Source organism: Vipera berus, assembly GCF_964194415.1.
Source record: "Vipera berus genome assembly, chromosome: 4".
NCBI lineage: Eukaryota > Metazoa > Chordata > Lepidosauria > Squamata > Viperidae > Vipera > Vipera berus.
The window spans coordinates 82,600,102-82,619,387 of NC_138206.1; the positions used below are offsets into that span (position 1 = coordinate 82,600,102).

Here is a 19,286-nt window from a genome sequence, read left to right on the forward strand (position 1 = left end):
TTTATTGTGGCTTGCTGTGATTAACTTTACCCAGCTAGAGTATAATTTTGAAATGGATTTACAAACCTGGGCTAGTATGATTTAAAACATTTATGTAGCTGATCATCTTATACTAAATTCTGAGTGGCTTCCAATCAATTAGTTATGGTAAATACTTTGTTTTAACAGATCATTAGAATTATGTGCAGCTATCTTTGTGCATGCTGCTAGGGACTGAAGGACAGAGTAGATGAGAAAGGGAAAGTAGACAAGCCATTATCATCTTAGTTTCCCTTTATTAGCTGTTATTCTATTTTTTAAAAATCAAATATTTTAGGCTCTAATTTTATGGCTTGAAAATACTGTGTATTTGAATTGAGTCACTGTCTCATATAGTTGATGTATCAGCTGCTAGCACTTGGTTGGATATATAGAAAATTTCTGAAAACTTCTGACAGCTGGAACTTTGAAATTGTTCAAGACAGCCTGGCAAGAATTATTTAGTCAGTGAAGAACTATAGGAAAGACTTGATCCATATTTTGGAAAATGTGTTTAGTATTTTTAAAATGAAACATTTCATAATTTTAGTTCTTTCTAAGGCCTCAAGAATGGGATCTTGGATGGACAGTATAATGCCACATCGATTTTGCATTACCCCAGGAACATTGTTCTAGAATTTTGAAAATAAATATAACCTGCTAAATTTTATATGTATATTTCTTTCTATGTAATTGGAATTCTGGTAGCAATTTTATCCATAATGATCTACAAGTGTTGTGTGCAAATGCAAGGACATTTCTCCCTATCTTTCCAATCAGTAAACCTTGATTCAGATATGGCTTCAGAATTGTGTGAGTCAAAACCTATTCCTACTGCATTTTTTCTCCACACACCATTCCTTCAAAGAAAACTTCTTAAAAGGAGGAGGATCGTTCTAGAAATAATGAGATACATTGTAAAGGATTTCAGTGGAAGGGGCACGCACAGTGGTGAAAGATTTAGCTAAGACATCTGATGCAAGTGGAACTTTTCTTGACAAAACACTATTTATTTATTTATTTATTTATTTATTTATTTATTTATTTATTTATTATTTATTTGACTTATATGCCGCCCTATCTCCCGAAGGACTCAGGACGGCTCACAACAATAAAACAGCTATAAAAAACAGTAATACAAATATTAAAAAAGAATTAAATTACAAAGCCCCATAATTAATTACTAAAACCAATAAGATTAAAACAATATTAAAAACCCCCATCCTCAGTCCAGGTCGGCCAGTTGGAATTAGAATTACAGCCATAGAAAATGCCACAATATTCCCTTGGTGCCAGATGTTTTCATTGCCATAGAGAAGACGGCTAATATAAGTAGTTTCAACTTAAAGTCATTTATTTAGTAACCAAAGTTCCAATGGCACTGAAAAAAGTGACTTACGACCATTTTTCACACTTACAACCAGGGCTTTTTTTCTCATAGAATGCTCAGAACGGAGTTCCGGCACCTTTTTTGGATGGAACCTTGTACGGTAGGCATGGCGGGTTGTATGACATGTGTGAGTTCCGGCACCTTTTTCTTTTACAAAAAAAGCACTGCTTACAACTGTTGCATTATCCCCATGGTCACATGATAAAAATGTGTACACTTGGCAACTGGCATGTATTTATGATGGTTGTGGTCACCTTTTGTGACCTGACAAGCAAAGTCAGTAGGAAAACCAAATTTACTTAACAACCATGTTACTAACTTAACTGCAGTGATTCACTTAACAACTGTGGCAAGAAATATCATAAATTCACTTAACAACTGTCTCGCTTAGCAACAGACGTTTTGGGCTCAATTGTGGCTGTAAATCAAGGACTATCTGTAATGCACCATCATAGGCAAGAGTTTTCTATTTACTTCAGACAAGATCCTCATCTAAGAATTACATTTTCTTGATTAAAATCCAGTGGCTGATTATAATGTGGCAGCTGGTACATATTTGGATGCAATGCAACTTCATGGCACTTTATAACTCAGGCCTCAGAGTTCAGCAGTCGCACCAAAAATACAGAGAAGGAATGCAACCCATCCTTGCACTGCAGCACAATGTGTCCTAGCTATATGATTTGTAGAAGTAGTTCTCAGTAGTGATAGTTACGACCACTACTGAGCCCAAAATTTCTGCTGATAAGCAAGATAGTTGTTAAATGAGTTGTTAAATGAAGATCGCAAAAGGGGATCACATGACCCTGGGACACTACAGCTGTCTTAAATATGAACCAGTAGCCAAGCATCTGAATTTTTATCACATGACTGTGGGGATGCTGCAAAGTCATAAATGTGAAAAATGGTCATGTCACTTTTTTCAGTACCGTTGTAACTTTGGACAGTCACTAAATGAACTATTGTAAGTTGAGGACTACCTGTATTTGAATGATCATATGAGGGTCCTTCAACAGTCCAAGCAAATGAGAAAATCATAGAAAAAGCAGAAAAGCTTGGGAAAGTAGGTTGCCACTACAGGAAGCAAGGACCTGGAAAGAAGATGGTAGCATTCCATAAAAACATAAAGAGAAGGACAGAAGTGACTCTGAAAAGAGTAGAAGCAATGCACCTGAGAATGAGAAGAGGAATGATGGGAAAACTTCTCATTATAAGTACCTCTGATTAATTATAATGGTTTTTTATATACATTTCAGCTCAAGTTTTTTTGCTTGCTTAAGAGGGTTGATGGAAGCTTGTAGTGTTTCATCAAGACTTCTAGCTTTTATCTCCATCCTTGCTCTCCACATTCCATTGGCACTGAAATGGGTGGCAGGGAGAGAGGAAAACGAATGAATCCTGGTTATGGATCAAGGACATTTGAAAGAGAAGGTTTGCTTGGTGCCTTTAATTTCTTTTCACTATAATCATAATAATAATTTTTAATTTTCTGAGTTACTTAATATTATTGTCTTTTTTCTTAATGTTTTTTATTTTCATACTTGGCACTCCATTAATGATAAAGTAGTCCTAGAAGAAACAACATGGAAAGGCTTTTTTTTTTAAAAATGTATAAGTAAATCAATCCCATTTTTGTGCTATACTAGAGTCGGTGAATATATTCCATCGGTGGAAGAGATGAATGAAAGCCACTGGCTGTATTTCAGGTGACCAAACAGAATGACCTTTACCTGGTGCTTGGCTTTCTTCATTTTTCTAACCTCAAGCGTGTGCATCCTTTGCTGTTGCATGTCTTTCTCTTAATGCTGCAGAAGACTTTTTACCATTCTTATTTTTATTGTAAATTTTACTACATGTGAATTGGAAAAATACTATTATCATTCTCCATGTTGTTCAATCTAGCAACTGAAAAGAGTGCAGAAACTCACAAGCAATCATAAGTTTGTTAGGAGCTAACTCTTTTGCAAATCAGATTGCATTTATTATTTTGTCTCAAAACCCACTTCAACTTCTTTACATTATCTGGCCTTTGCCAAATTGGGCTATTCTTCTAAATCCTGATGAGTGTTATTTTTTTTAACATGTTTGGTGTGAAGAATTTTTCCTTAAATAAGCTAAGTCAGTTTGTAGGTAGAAGTGGATATTCTAAACAAATGTTTGCCAGAAATGCATTTGGGAATAATAATTCAATTGGCAGCCATAGATAAAAGTACATAGGTTGCAGATTTAACTGGTTTTTGAATACCTAAAACTAGATTTTTGGAAAATCTACGTAACGTTCCACTGGTTTGGATTTTCCTATGTCTGTTCATAATTTTTTTTGCATTAAATTTTGCATGGGGTTAGTATGGATATTGTACTGAAATTTAAAACCCTGCCAAATAGAAAGCTTTAGAAACTTAGTTTTGCTTATCCTTCTTGTGAGGAAAACATGAAATAACCAAGTTGTTTGAGCAAACTATAATTTTGTACTGATTATAAATAACTATTATATAAATAAAAACATTGCTTACCAGGGGAAGATCATCAGAGGGAAGAAGTGGGAGTTACTGATTTTGGAAGGCTGTCTTCCAAATTTTTGCCAAGTGTGTTTCACAAGCAGGTGGAACAGAGAGAAAGCTCTTTCCATTTTGGACCAATTTATATTGGGGAACACTAGCATTCAGATAACCTGGTTTGAATTATGTAGGATATTGTTACTGCTCAAAGTTTTGGTTATGATCTACAAATAGAACCAGAGTTTTATGGTCCTTGGTTATGATGTACAAATAAAATCATATCCACCTAGATTCATTGGATATGAGATGGACAGTAAATAAATTTTATAATAAATTAATTTCATAATAAATAAAATTGCTAAAAGTACCCTGAAATTAGAATAGAAGCACAGTAATAACAATTGTTATCTTACCAGACACTTTCTGATACTTTGCATCTTCCCCTAAACAGCTGTAGCTTCTTCCTTAAATATGAGTTCATAGATGTTGCTAGCTTAGGAGGCCCAAACTGTCAAGACCCTGGTCTGAAAAACAGGTTGTGTTTAGTCTTCCTCTCTGCTCTATACACATAAACTGCAGTCTAACCTAGATTAAAATCCATTGCCTGCAGTTGTGTAGAATAAAAGATCCTAACTGTTCCTATGGGCCTTTCCTTGTCAATACAGATTGCCACTCAAGGCCCCAAGAATTAAATTGCCCCATATATCTCCACCCCTTCATGGATTACTGCCTTGTCGTGGCAAAGGAGCTTGTGTAATTCAATGAAGCTATGAGCTATGCCATGCAGGGCCACCCAAGACGGACAGGTCATAACAGAGAGTTCTGACAAAACGTGATCCACTGGAGAAGGAAATGGCAACCCACTCCAGTATCTTTGCCATGAAAACCCTATGGACAGTACCAAAAGGCAAAATGATATGACGCTGGAAGATGAGCCCCTCAGGTCGGAAGGTGTCCAATATGCTACTGGGGAAGAGCAGAGGGCTAGTGTTCTGTACCAGCCTGCTACCGGCCTTGCAGAAAAGGCAACCCCTTTACAGACGGCAAGAGGCTGGAATACGTCTGCCAAATTTATTACAAAAACAAACAAGACACGAACCAAGATACCGGAGCTTTGAAACACTATCTGAGCGGTTGCTATCAGCAAACCAGCCCTCCCCACACAAGTCCTTTATAAAGAGTTCAGGGCGTGGCTTCTCTCTCCCTCCTTCCGAGAAGCCCCATTGCCTTCCTCTGTTTACTCCTACTTGACTGCCTCCTGCGTCGGGCGTCCTTGAACAGGGCCAGCTGTGGGTCATCTTCATCCACGCTGTCAGGCTCACACAGCTGGGTCTCCACCAGGTGGGAGGGGCCTGGCTGGGGGCTCTGCGGAGCCTCAAAGCCATCATCAGCAAGTTCTTCAACACCCCCCTCCTCCCCCTCATCTGAGTCATCCGACCCAACTGCCGAACCCACAGGCTGACCCTGAATCACAACACTATCCCGCACCGCAGGGCCCTTCCCCCGGGTCTGCCGATCCGGATGCGGTCGAGATGGAAATTGTTCATGAAAAGCGGTCACCAACGCCGGGGCATGAACGGCGGTCGCGTCTTCCCAGGTGAAGTCCTCTGGTCCGTAACCTTTCCATTCAATCAGGTACTGGAAACGACCTTTCAGCCAACGGGAATCCCTGATGCTGGCGACCTCGTACTCGGGGGTGCTGCCTCCATCACGAGGTCCTGATGGGGGAGGTTCTGCTCAGCGGAGTGGACAGGCCGGTTGCTCGGGGACCAACAGAGACCCATGAAAGACTGGGTGCACGCGCAGGGAACGTGGCAGAGTTAAGCGATAGGCGACCGGATTGATGACAGCCTCAACTGGGAACGGTCCTAAATATCGGTGATCTAACTTTCTCACCGGCCGTGTTGACGGTAGGTTCCTGGTGGACAACCAGACCTGATCTCCCACCGATAGTGGAGGCGTATCCCGTCTTGACCGATCAGCAAACCTTTTGTAATCGGCCTTGGCCTTCTCTAACTGACGTCGCACCAATCGATGGATCGCCTGTAACTCTGCCATGAAGTCGTTCGCTGCCGGCTCCGGTGAGTCCACGGGAGAAAGGGGGAAAAACCGGGGGTGATATCCCACATTGGCCAAGAACGGTGTCATCTGTGTGGAGGTGTGCTGCGAATTGTTAAATGCAAACTCAGCTATGGCCAGATAGTCCACCCAATTGTTTTGCTGCAGATTGACGTAGCAGCGCAGATATTGTTCCAGGATACTGATGACCTTCTCGGTTCCCCCGTCAGTTTGAGGATGATGCGCGGACAAGAGGCAAATCTTGATATCCAACGCATGCATCAACTCCTGCCAGAAGCGGGCTGTAAACTGGGCCCCCCTATCAGAGACGACTATCAGGGAGGCCGTGCAGCCAAAACACCTGCTGAATGAACATACGACTAGTGGCGCGGGCTGACGGTAAGCCGCGACAGGGGATGAAGTGCGCCATCTTGGTCAGCATGTTCACCACCACATACACTGTCGTAAAACCAGAGGATGGGGGTAAATCCGTCAGAAAGTCCATGGACACAGCCCCCCAGGGTCTTTTGGGTGTCGGCAAGGGCTGCAGTAATCCAGGCAGGGCCCCTGTCGCTGACTTGGCCTGCCTGCATGGGATGCAGGAAGTGACATACAGTAGGACTGGACGTCGTGTCGGACTCGGGGCCACCAGAAGGTACGGGAGACCAGGTTCAGGGTCTTGAACAGGCCAAAATGCCCCGCCACCGGGTTATCGTGACACTGGCTGAGGATGAGTCCCCTGAGTGGCCCTCCCGGAATGTAGAGCCGGTCACGATAATACAAGAGTCCATCCGTGACCGTCCAAGGAGAATCTGGCCCCACCTCCTCCTTCCGCTGAGCCACCCACACCTCCTGCTGCTGTGCCTCCCGGATCCGAGCTCGTATATCAACCGGCTCCCGCACCGCAGCAAAAGACTCGACGGGGATCACTGTCCTGGGCAGAAGCTTGTCTTCCACTCGGGAATATTCGGGCTTCCTGGACAGAGCATCCGCTCTTTGATTGTGCCCGCTAGGTATGTACCGAACCCGGATGTCAAACCTCGCAAAGAAAAGAGACCACCGGATCTGGCGTTGGTTCAAATTCCGAGCGGTCTGCAGGCTTTCCAAATTCAGTGGGGAAATCAGCTGCTCTCACGCTGATAAAGAGCTGGCATTGTCCCAGGAAAGCAGGAAACAGTTCTGGAGTGCCTGTAAATTTATCCGGCATTGCAACTTGGCATTTTCCCCTGGGTGGGGGTGATGGTGGGGGTGCAGCATGAACCTGAGCTTGCAGTTGAGCCACCTGAGCTGCCAGCAAAGTGAGTTGCTGGGTGAGCTGGGCATTCTCAGCACGTAGCTGCTCCATAATATTAGTAAGGGGTGGGAGGCTGAAAGCAAACTGTTCTGTACCAGCCTGCTACCGGCCTTGCAGAAAAGGCAACCCCTTTACAGACGGCAAGAGGCTGGAATACGTCTGCCAAATTTATTACAAAAACAAACAAGACACGAACCAAGAAACGAGCTTTGAAACACTATCTGAGCGGTTGCTTTCAGCAAACCAGCCCTCCCCACACAAGTCCTTTATAAAGAGTTCAGGGCGTGGCTTCTCTCTCCCTCCTTCCGAGAAGCCCCATTGCCTTCCTCTGTTTACTCCTACTTGACTGCCTCCTGCGTCGGGCGTCCTTGAACAGGGCCAGCTGTGGGTCATCTTCATCCACGCTGTCAGGCTCACACAGCTGGGTCTCCACCAGGTGGGAGGGGCCTGGCTGGGGGCTCTGCGGAGCCTCAAAGCCATCATCAGCAAGTTCTTCAACACCCCCCTTTTCCCCCTCATCTGAGTCATCCGACCCAACTGCCGAACCCACAGGCTGACCCTGAATCACAACAGCTAGTACTAGTAGCGCCAGAAAGAATGAAGCGACTGGGCCAAAGCCGAAAGGACGCTCAGCTGTGGATGTGTCTGGTGGTGAAAGGAAAGTCCGATGCTGTAAAGATTTTTTCTCCATAGGAACTTGGAATGTAAGATCCATGAATCAAGGCAAGCTGGACGTGGTCAAACAAGAGATGACAAGACTTAACATTGATATCTTAGGAATCAGCGAACTAAAATGGACAGGAATGGGTGAATTTAATTCAGATGACCATCAGGTATACTACTGCGGGCAAGAATCCCTCAGAAGAAATGGAGTAGCCTTCATAGTCAATAAAAGAGTAGGAAAAGCAATACTGGGATACAATCCCCAAAATGACAGAATGATCTCAGTTCGAATCCAAGGCAAACCATTCAATATCACAGTAGTCCAAGTCTATGCCCCAACCACCGGTGCTGAAGAGGATGAAATTGACCGGTTCTATGAAGCCCTAAAGCACCTTATAGAACTAACACCCAAAAATGATGTCCTTATCATCATGGGGGATTGGAATGCTAAAGTAGGAAGCCAAAAGATAACCGGAATAACAGGCAAGTTTGGCCTTGGAGTATAAAATGAAGCAGGGCACACGCTGATAGAATTTTGTCAAGAGAATACAATGGCCATAGCAAACACTCTTTTCCAACAACCCAAGAGACAACTCTACACATGGACATCACCAGATGGTCAACACAGAAATCAAATTGACTGTTCTGTGCAGCCAAAGATGGAGAAGCTCTATACAGTCAGTAAAAAGAAGACCAGGAGCTGACTGTGGCTCAGACCATGAGCTTCTCATTGCAAAATCTAGGCTTAAACTGAAGAAAGTAGGGAAAAGCGCTAGGCCACTCAGGTATGAATTAAATCATATCCCTGTTGAATATACAGTAGAGGTGACAAATAGATTTAAGGAATTAGATCTGATAGAGTGCCCGAAGAACTATGGACGGAGGTTCACAACATTATACAAGAGGTAGCATCTAAAACCATCCCAAAGAAAAAGAAATGCAAGAAAGCAAAATGGCTACCTGAGGAAGCTTTGCAAATAGCTGAGGAAAGGAGAGAAGTGAAAGGCAAGGGAGAAGAAGAAAGATACACCCAATTGAATGCAGAATTCTAGAGAATAGCTAGAAGAGATAAGAATGCCTTTTTAAATGAACAATGCAAAGAAATAGAAGAAAACAATAGAATAGGGAGGACCAGAGATCTTTTCAAGAAAAGTGGAGAGATGAAGGGAACATTTCATGCAAAAATGGGCATGATAAAGGACCAAAATGGCAGGGACCTAACTGAAGCAGAAGAGATTAAGAAGAGTTGGCAAAATTACACAGAAGAACTATACAGAGCACATCATGAGAAAGGCAGGGCCAGATGAATCAAAAGTTGGAATTAAGATTTCCAGGAGAAATATCAACAACCTAAGATATGCAGATGATACCACTCTAAAGGCAGAAAGTGAAGAATAACTAAAGAGCCTCTTTTGTGGGTGAAGAAGGAGAGTTCAAAAGTTGGGTTGAAACTAAACATTAAGAAAACCAAGACCATGGCATCTGGCCCTCTCAATTCCTGGCAAATAGATGGGGCAGAAATGGAGGTAGTGACAGATTTTATTTTCCTGGACTCCAAGATCACTGCAGATAAGGACTGCAGCCAAGAAATTAAAAGACGCTTGCTCCTGGGGAGGAAAGCCATGGCAAATCTAGACAGCACACTAAAAAGCAGAGACATCACCTTGTCAACAAAAGTGCGTATAGTCAAGGCTATGGTCTTCCCAGTTGCAATGTATGGCAGTGAAAGCTGGACCATAAGAAAGGCTGAGCGCCAAAGAATTGAGGCCTATGAACTCTGGTGCTGGAGAAGACTCCTGCGAGTCCCTTGGACTGCAAGGTGATCAAACCTGTCAATCCTAGAGGAGATCATCCCTGACTGCTCTTTAGAAGACCAGATCCTGAAGTTGAAACTCAAATACTTTGGCCACCTAATGAGAAGGAAAGACTCACTGGAGAAGAGCCTAATGCTGGGAAAGGTTGAGGGCAGAGAAGAAGGGGACGACAGAGAATGAGGTGGCTGGATGGAGTCACTGAAGCAGTAGGTGTGAGCCTAAATGGACTCCAGAAGATGGTAGAGGACAGGAAGGCCTGGAGGAACGTTGTCCATGGGGTTGCGATGGGTCGGACACGACTTAGCAGCTAACAACAACAACAACAACAACAACAACAACATATATCTCCATATCAGGGTTGCAAGTCAGGTAAGACTGCCTTGCTTTTCAAAGCAAAACCACAGAGTTTTGTGTTTCAGTTTCATGTTCAGTAATTTAATTGGGTGGATGGGGAACACTGGAAAGCTGTTTTTGGATAAATTGAAGACATGCTTGTTCAAAAGAGTTAGGGGAAATGGGAGTAAAGTTAATAAACAGAAAATCATGGTGGAAAGTTTTTTTTGTTTGTGATGAGTCACCAGAGGAATATAAGATATATTTTAAAATATTTCACTGTATTATAAGTTAAAACATTACTACAAAGAATCCTCTTTCAGTTAAGAATTGCATCAGCCATATTCCTTGCTTTTGCATTTACTTGGCAACAAATTTGCCTTATGTTTGAATTTTTTGTTGGGTTCTAAAGATCACTGATAGGGTGTAATACTGCTGAGTGCTCTTTTCATGCTTACAAGATTTCTACTGCCTTAAAAAAAACTACTTGCTTATGGTGTATCTTCCTGCAATGTTGACTGAACTTCTGTCCGCTTTCTATGCAATTGGTTCTTTAGTCTTTATTTCACTTATAATAACTGAATTCCTCAATGAAGCCACTACAGAACTGATGTGGTCACTAGAGACCTTCTGTCACATTCTTCTAAACTCTGGGGACTGATTTAGAACCATGGTATAAGTGCAGGAGATGGGGGGAAAGGAACAGGGTGAATTCAGTAGAGGGGCTGCTTCTCTCCTGATACTCAAACCCTGATAACATCCAGTCCATGCAATAGGGAGCAGTATCAACCCCTGGAGACGGATTTGGTTCCATGCTCCTGATTTTCCCCTTCTATTGATCCTCTACAGCAGGGGTGCCCAACCTTGGCAACTTTAAAACATGTCAACTTCAACTCTCAGAATTCCCTAGCCAGCATGGGAGGTTGAAGTCCACAGGTCTTAAAGTTGTCAAAATTGGACACCCTTGCTCTAAGTCTTTCAAGGTCAGATAACTCATTTCCTTAATTAATAGCATTAGTTATTAATTAGAATAGTCATTAGAAAATAAAATCCAGACAGGTACTCAGTTGTTTCTCTTAACATATCTGGTTGTCTTATTAAAACAGTGAGAAAGTTGATGAAGCTTTCAAGGTCTACAATAGTCAAACAAGCATTCTCTTTCTACACAATATTGATAGCTTCAGTTCTATGGAGTGGTATTTTATTTAGGTTGTTTAAAAAAATATCCTGAAATTAAAGTATTAGAGTAGAAGTACAGTAATACTTAATAACCATTATATGACCAGACACTTTCGGGTTCTCTTTGCACTATGCATACCTACCTATGCTACATCTTTTCCACTGACCTCAAGCCCAGTGGAAAAGGTATTAATTCAGTTAATTATCTCATGCTCTTTGTTTCCTGATATTTGTACAGAGTTGGAGTTGACCCAGATCAAGACCCTCCAGTTAACAATGACAGCTTCCAAGTCTTACAAGGAGTAAGTAGTTAACTTTTTCATAGGGTCAGTGATGTTCATATACAAGCATGTTCGAGCAGCATTCATATTCTACCTTTCCCCCCCACCCAAACTTGTGCTCAATTCATGTGACTCTGAAATTCACAGGCAAGCTTCAGCCTTATACTGTATTTCCCTGAATTTCAGCGCCTGGCACCCTTGGGGATTTGCGTTGCCACCTGCTTTCCAGCTCTGTCGAGTTTTTCCACTGCTGGGGAGCTGAAGAGCTTGCCCCACCACTGCCCAGATGCCCTTGTTTCCCCCAAGCATTTCTTTGCTAACCTGCTTTTCAGCTGTGTCACGTTTCTCCATCATGTTTCTCTGCCTTTGCATGGATGGAAACAAAAATTTGTGGGACTAAAAAAAAAATCAGACCTTCCACATTCTCGTGAAGTTAGACGGTCTGATTGATTTTTTTTTTTTAGCCCCACAAACTTCCTTGGTTTCCCTGCACATGGCGGCAGAGAAACGTGACGGAGAAACATGATAGAGAAATGCAATGCAGCTGAAAAGCAAGTTAGTAAAGAAATGCTTGGGGGAAGCAAAGGCATCTGGGTGGTGATGGGGCAAGCTCTCCAGCTCCGCGGTGGTGGAGAAACAAGACGGAGCTGGAAAGCAGGTGGCAAGGCAAACTCCACCAAGGGCGCCAGGCGCTGAAACGGGCCCGTCTCTCTCCAGCAACTGCCCAGGCCTGCCGGACAGAAGGCCAGCATCTACTGAAATGCAGTGGCATTCTGGCTCTGGCAGGGAAGGGGCAGCCGGTATGGGTGCTGCAGGCAGGATCTCCGTTCGCTTCAGCACCTTCTCCGACCCTCCAGGGCTCCACCTGCTGCTTCGGTGACTGTGTGGACAGAGCTGCAAAGGAGGCCAGGGGGCCAAAAGCATCAGCAGTCTGGCTCAGAAGGAGAGTGAAAGGGAAGAGTGGGCGGGGCTTAACTAGGGCTTATTTTGGGGATAGGTTTTATTTTCGGGGAAACACAGTATTAGAATATAAATGGGGCAGCCGAGTTCTTTGTTAGGAAGTTTTATTTTTGTCCTTCAGTTTTGTTTCATCCTATACATACGTATGGAAAGGAAGGGAAAGGACCAATCACATATTGCCTTGTGTTCTTTCATCTTTGTCCTCTACTGCTGTGCCTCCTCACCTTGTTCCCCCATATCTATTTGATGCATTTCTTACCAAAGAAGCTCCAGTTTTGGATTCTTATATCTACTTTTTAAAAATTAGTTTTAACATAACAATACAGCTAGTGCCCCACACACTTGAAACCTGGCAGTCACCAAATCCATTATTGCATTCACCAAGACGTGAAGGATTAACTTCCTTAAAAGTTTGGAGGGAGAAATACAATGTTCCTTCTGAATAACCTCACTTACTTTTCAGATATCTCCTAAGACTCTTTCCTTTTTCTTACCTTCTGATTTCAACTGACTGAATCTTCTAATTTTCAGCAATTGTTCCAGTTCATCTCAGGAAAGAAAATCGTATACTAGTTAAATTATTTATTGATGTTTATTTATATTGATACAGACATTTCTCATCTGATCTTCTCTATAACTAGAGTTCCATTTTGACAGTTCTTAAGTTGTTTAGAGCTATATAATTAGGATAAAAGGCGAGGACTTCCGGTGGCGGCGCGGCGCCGAAGATAGCCATTTCGGGCTGTCCGCTTCACAGCTGAGTTTTTCCACCTAAAACAGCGCCGATCAGCTGTTTAGGTGGATTTGAAGCCCCCTCCTTGGGAGAAGAGGAGGGGGTGAGGCCCCAGGTAGGGGTTGAGTTCTCCGGGGCCGCCTGAGCTGAAAGCTTGGGCGGCTGAAGGATTGAACTCCCCCGTAGCCTGGGTTGCTCCCAGCTGCTTAGCGTCTCTCCTCCGGGATTTTTGGAGCGGAGCCAGGCGTTTGCGACCACCCCTGCCAGAAGGAAAGACTTTGGAGTAAAAGGAGCAGGCAGAGCGGTACAGGAGGTTAAGGTGAAGAGGACTTTTATTCTTACTCTCTAGCTTAATGGACTTTATAAACTTAAAGTGAAAGTGCGCAACAAGTGAAAGTGAAGAAAGATGGCGGCTAAATCTTCCTCTAAAGTTCTTCGGAGTGCGGGAACTTCCCCGGTGCAACAGACATCGTTGCAAGCTCTGCTTCCTCCTGCACCTCCTGTGGCATTGACGCTCAAGGACTTACAAGATGCCTTTGCAAAGCAATCCCAGGTAATGTCAGAAATGCTGGATGATAAGATGGTAAAGTTGGAGGAGAAATTGGAGAAATTGGAGGAGAGGATGGAAGAGAAGTTTAACAAGAAGTTTAGTGCAATAAGGGTAGACATCTTGTCTACAGTGGAAAGCGTGGCTGAATGTGTGCAATGTTTGGAAGAAAAAATGGAGGATCTTAGTCAAAAGAACACTATATTAGAAGTAAAGGTACTGGAGAATGAAAATTTAAGGGATAAAATGGACGGAGAATTGAGTCTTGTCCAGTATCATCAGATGCAGTACGCTATTAGAATCAGGGGCTTAAAAGAGAATCCTAAAGAAGACCTAAAGCAGCTGATTTCTGAGGCTTTGGAAGCAGTATTGGGCCAGCCAGCATCTGAAATAGAGGGATGTATGGATAAAGTTTTTCGTGTAAATTCATGGATTGCAAGGCAGAGGAAGTTACCTAGAGATGTGGTGGTCTATTTTACAAAGAGAGCAACTAGAGATGAAGTTATTCAAGCTGCTTATGATACTAAAGTTGTGGTTGCTGAGCAAGAAGTGCTGGTTCTAAAAGAAATTCCTCCAAAGATTTTAAGGAGAAGGAAGGATTTTGCATTTCTCGTGCAGGAACTTAAGCAACGTGATATTAAGTTTAGATGGGAGATTCCAGTTGGATTGGTGGTGATGCACGAAGGTAAAAGATATCGTCTGGTTACTGTGACTCAGGCGCGTGATTTCTACAGTAATGTTTTAAAAGCAACCCCTCTATCACTCCTGGAAGCTGCAAAGGGATCTGGAGAGGGAAAACCTCAAGAGGCTGAAGCTGGACAGACAGAGGAGAATGGTGCTGGAGGGGATCAAATTACAGCTTCATCGGCTGCTGCTGGAGAGCAGAGGTTGATGCGCGCCGCTGTAAAACGAGCAAGACAAGTACAAGAGCAAGACCAGCAGAAGTTTATGGAACTCTCAAAGCGTACTTATAGTGAAGCTGTGGGAGGAGCGCGGCCCAAAGAAAATATAGGGGCTATTAAAGATGTGCTCCAAAAGCTTCGGGATGCCACGCATGGTGACTAAATTTCTAACCTGGAATGTTAATGGATTAAACTCACCACAGAAGAGAAAGAAAGTTTTTCAATATTTAAAACAATTTAAGATTGATGTTATATGTTTGCAAGAAACGCATATTAGGGTTATGGACCAAAAGTATTTATCGAACTCAAGGTTGGGCATGCAATTTGTTGCTTCTGCGATGAATAAGAAAAATGGAGTGGTTGTCTATGTTAAAAGTACTCTAACAGCGGAATTAATTGAAGCAGATAAGCAAGGAAGATATGTTATGATAGATTTGTTGTTAGAAGGTAAAAAACGCTCTTAGTTGGACTGTATGCTCCTAATCAACAACAAGCTGATTTTTTTAGTTCACTTCATACAAAGCTTACTCAATTGGATTACAAATCGTTTATTTTTATGGGGGACTGGAATGGTGTTTTGGATGTACAGATGGACAAGGCTGGTTCTTTTAAGCGTGCTCCGAGTCATGCCAGATTGCCTAAATCTTTTTTTGAAATGAAGGACGACTTGGAATTGCGAGATATTTGGCGTGACATACACCTACATGAAAAGGATTATACTTTTTTTCCTGACAGACATCAATCTTTTTCTAGGATTGATTTTATTTTGCTGACTAATGATTTTTTTTCTAGGATTAAGAAGGTAAAGATTTGTGCAAGAACTATTTCGGACCATAGTCCTGTTTGGTTAGAGATCAATAAGGACAATAGGGATAGGCGCTCGTGGCGCGTAAATGAGAATTTGTTTAGAAATCAGAGAAATGTGGAAGAATGTAAACAGCGGATGAAGGATTTTTTTGAAATTAATATGAATAAGGATACTTCTATGGACATGGTTTGGGATGCTAGCAAGGCCTACATGAGAGGGGTGTTGATATATATGAATAATAAATACAGACGTACTTTGGAAGCCAGAAGGAAAGAATTGGAGAATGAAATTAGGGAAAAAGAAAAGGTCTTAATTTTGAACCTATCGGATGTGAAGACTAAGGAGGTTATTAAGCTATTAAGAGGACAATTTGATAAATTGATGGCTGATCAAGTGGCAACCAACGTGCGGTTTGCTAGGCATAATACTTTTTGCAATGCTAATAAGCCAGGTAGATGGCTAGCTTATAGACTAAGGAAAAAGCAAAGGGCTTCTAATATAGATAAAATTGAACATAAGGGAAAGGTTGTGTTTCAACAGGATCTTATTAAGGAAGCCTTTGTGGATTTTTATTCTAAATTATATGCTAAGGAGAAGATTAATGAAAAAGATATTGATGTATATTTGGAGAATGCTAGCATCCCGGTTCTTACGCAAGCACAAAAAGAGGAGATTAACCAGTTGATAACAGAAGAAGAAATTCTCATAGCAATTAAGGAATTGAAGTTGGATAAAGCGCCAGGTACGGATGGTTTGACTGCGGTTTACTATAAAAATTTACAAATGGAGTTGATAAAGCCGTTAAAGGAACTGTTTCAGACAATTCAGAGAGGGGGAAAGGTGCCTCCGTCTTGGAGAACTGCTTTTATCTCTTTGATTCCGAAGGAAGATCAAGATGCTACTCAAGTTAAAAACTATAGACCGATATCACTTTTAAATACAGATTATAAAATATTTGCTAAGGTGTTGGCTAACAGATTGATGAGGGTTCTGCAACAGGTGATTCATGGGGATCAAACTGGGTTTATTAGTGGTAGGCAAATGAAAAATAATGTGAGGCATATAGTTGATGTGTTAGAGTTTTTGGAAAGGAACAACCAGATCCCTGCGGCGCTAATTTTTTTAGATGCTGAAAAAGCTTTTGATCAATTGAATTGGCAATTTTTGATGAAAGTTTTAGATAAAATGAATTTTGGGGATAAATTTTTGCAACCAATTAGGGCATTATATCAAAAACAAACTGCCCGAATAATAGTTAACAATAGTTTGACTGAAGCATGTAATATTGAGAAGGGCACAAGGCAAGGGTGTCCGTTATCGCCTTTACTATTTGTGTTAACATTGGAGATATTACTAGTAAAAATATGGAGTTCGGAAAGAATTAAGGGTATACAAATTAGAGATCAGGATTATAGATTGAGGGCGTTCGTAGACGATCTGGTTGTTACAGTGACCCAGCCAGAAAATTCTGTTGTGGACCTGATAGAGATAATAATGCAATATGGGAGGGTTTCTGGATTTAAAGTTAATGCACAAAAAACTAAAATTCTGGCCAAAAGTATGACAGTATCGCAAAAGGCTCTTTTAGAAGGATTAACTGGATTTGAGATTGCTAAAAGGGTCAAATATTTGGGGGTGTTTTTGTCACCCTCTAATACAAAGTTATATAAAAATAACTATGAAAAACTATGGGGAAAAATTCAAAAAGAAATGGAGAGTTGGGAAAAATTGCAATTGTCTTTGTTGGGAAGAATCGCAGCAGTGAAAATGAATGTCCTGCCTAAATTTTTATTCTTATTTCAAATGATACCGGTTCTTAAGAAAGATTCTAATTTGGAAGAATGGCAACGGGGTATCAATAAATTTGTGTGGGCAGGGAAAAGGCCACGAGTTAAACTTAAGATTATGCAGGATACTCGTGAAAGAGGTGGTCTTAAAATGCCCAATCTTAAATTATATTATGAAGCTGCTGCGTTAGCAGGGATAAGTGATTGGATTAATTTGACACAAGAGAAATTATTAAATCTTGAGGGCCACGACTTGTTATTTGGCTGGCATGCATATTTGTTGTATGATAAGAAGGTAGATAATGTGTTTAAAGTGCATATGTTAAAACAGGCATTGTTGAGAGTTTGGAAGAAGTATAGATACAAGTTAGACTGTAAGATGCCATTGTGGGCAATTCCAAAACACGCAATAGAAAACATAAATGTTGGTTTCAAACATGACGTGACCACGTATAAGGAGATTTTAAGCTTGGAAAGAAGTGTATGGTGTTTAAAATCGTATAATCTCTTGCGAGATGAGAAGATTGTTCAAACCTGGTTTCAATATACTCAGTTACGGGCCAGGTGGAAAGAAGATCAGAAAACTGGTTTTGCAATGACTGAGGAAAATTTGATAAAGCAAATTAGAAATCAGGGTCCAGCACATATCAAACGGATATATCTTGCATTGATAGAAATTGACTCAGAAACAGAACTGGTTAAAGATTGTATGATAAAATGGGCCCAGAACATCCAAGAAGTTATTACAATGGACACGTGGGAAAAGATCTGGGTGAGGAACGTAAAATTTACACAAGCTCAAAACTTAAGAGAGAACTTTTATAAAATGTTTTATAGATGGCATTTAGATCCTAAAAAGCTTGCAAGTATGTATCCGAGCTATCAGCCAAAATGCTGGAGGTGTGGTGGTGAAGATGCAACATATTTTCACATATGGTGGACTTGTAAAAAGGTCAAGGCTTTTTGGATAAAAATTTGGTGGAATATGCAGAAGATCTTCAAGCAAAAGATAAAGTTTTGTCCGCAATTCTTTTTGTTGGGTATAATTACAGATGCTACTGTTGTGGACACTAAGTTGATGCTAAATTTAATTACAGCAGCAAGACTTTTAATAGGTCAGTATTGGAAGAAGGAGGAACTGCCGACTATAGAAGAATGGACTTTAAAGGTTTCTGACCTGGCAGAAATGGCAAAGATCTCGGCTTATTTGAAAGATCATTCGCAAGAACGCTATATTATGGAGTGGAAAAAATGGATTGAATATATCCAGAAGAAATATGGGACTAAAAAGTTTCATGTAGCATTTGAATAAGTCTTCCTTTCTATTTTCTTTTTTTTCCTATATGAAATATTAGTATTGTCTGTAGTTATCTTATATGAGCTAGAGAGTGATAGATTTAAGAATTTATTGTTGGTAGCATATGGATGTTTATGATTGTTCTTTGTTTTTATACCCTGTACTTAGCTCTGGGAAGTCGGGGGGGGGAGGGGGGAAAGGGGGGAGGGGTAGGGAGGGATTGGTAGGGGAGGGGGAGGGGGGATTGTTAAAGATAAAATGTATTTTAAAACTTTTCAATAAAATAAAAAAAAATTAGGATAAAAGGCAGGATGCTATCCTGATACTCATGTCCTAAATAGGAGTAGTATAAGTTACATCCTTCTTTTACATCTTATGGAGGAACTCCATGTTTGTGAATAGTTGCCCTTGCTTCATACAGCTCATATAGCTTAAGTAAACTTTTGATCCAGTTGGTATATTTAGTAACTAGGCTCCATATTTTGCACATTTTCATAGAATGGACTCCAGGTTTTGTATGGATATGGTCACTTCACATTCTTGTACCAGAGGTTAAACTAGCAAAATGGACACTCTCTTCCCCAAGATGTCCTTTATGCAAGCCTACATTTGACCCTTTTCTGGCAAGATGAGCATACTTCCAAACAAAGTACAGGGTTGTAGCCCTCCCTCACTTTTATTTTCTAAGCATGTCTCTAGGTGTTATGTTTCTGACCCCTTTGAA

The 19,286-nt window shown here is 41.5% G+C and overlaps 1 protein-coding gene across 1 annotated transcript in view; it reads left to right on the top strand.

Annotated features, from left to right (window-relative positions):
• SLC9A7 (solute carrier family 9 member A7) overlaps window positions 1-19,286 on the top strand; it is a 116,914-nt gene that overhangs the window by 80,671 nt on the left and 16,957 nt on the right. Inside the window, exons 13-14 of the mRNA XM_081326960.1 lie at window positions 3,055-3,114; window positions 11,486-11,549. Coding sequence (XP_081183086.1) covers window positions 3,055-3,114; window positions 11,486-11,549 — 124 coding nt within the window. The remainder of the gene's footprint in view (window positions 1-3,054; window positions 3,115-11,485; window positions 11,550-19,286) is intronic.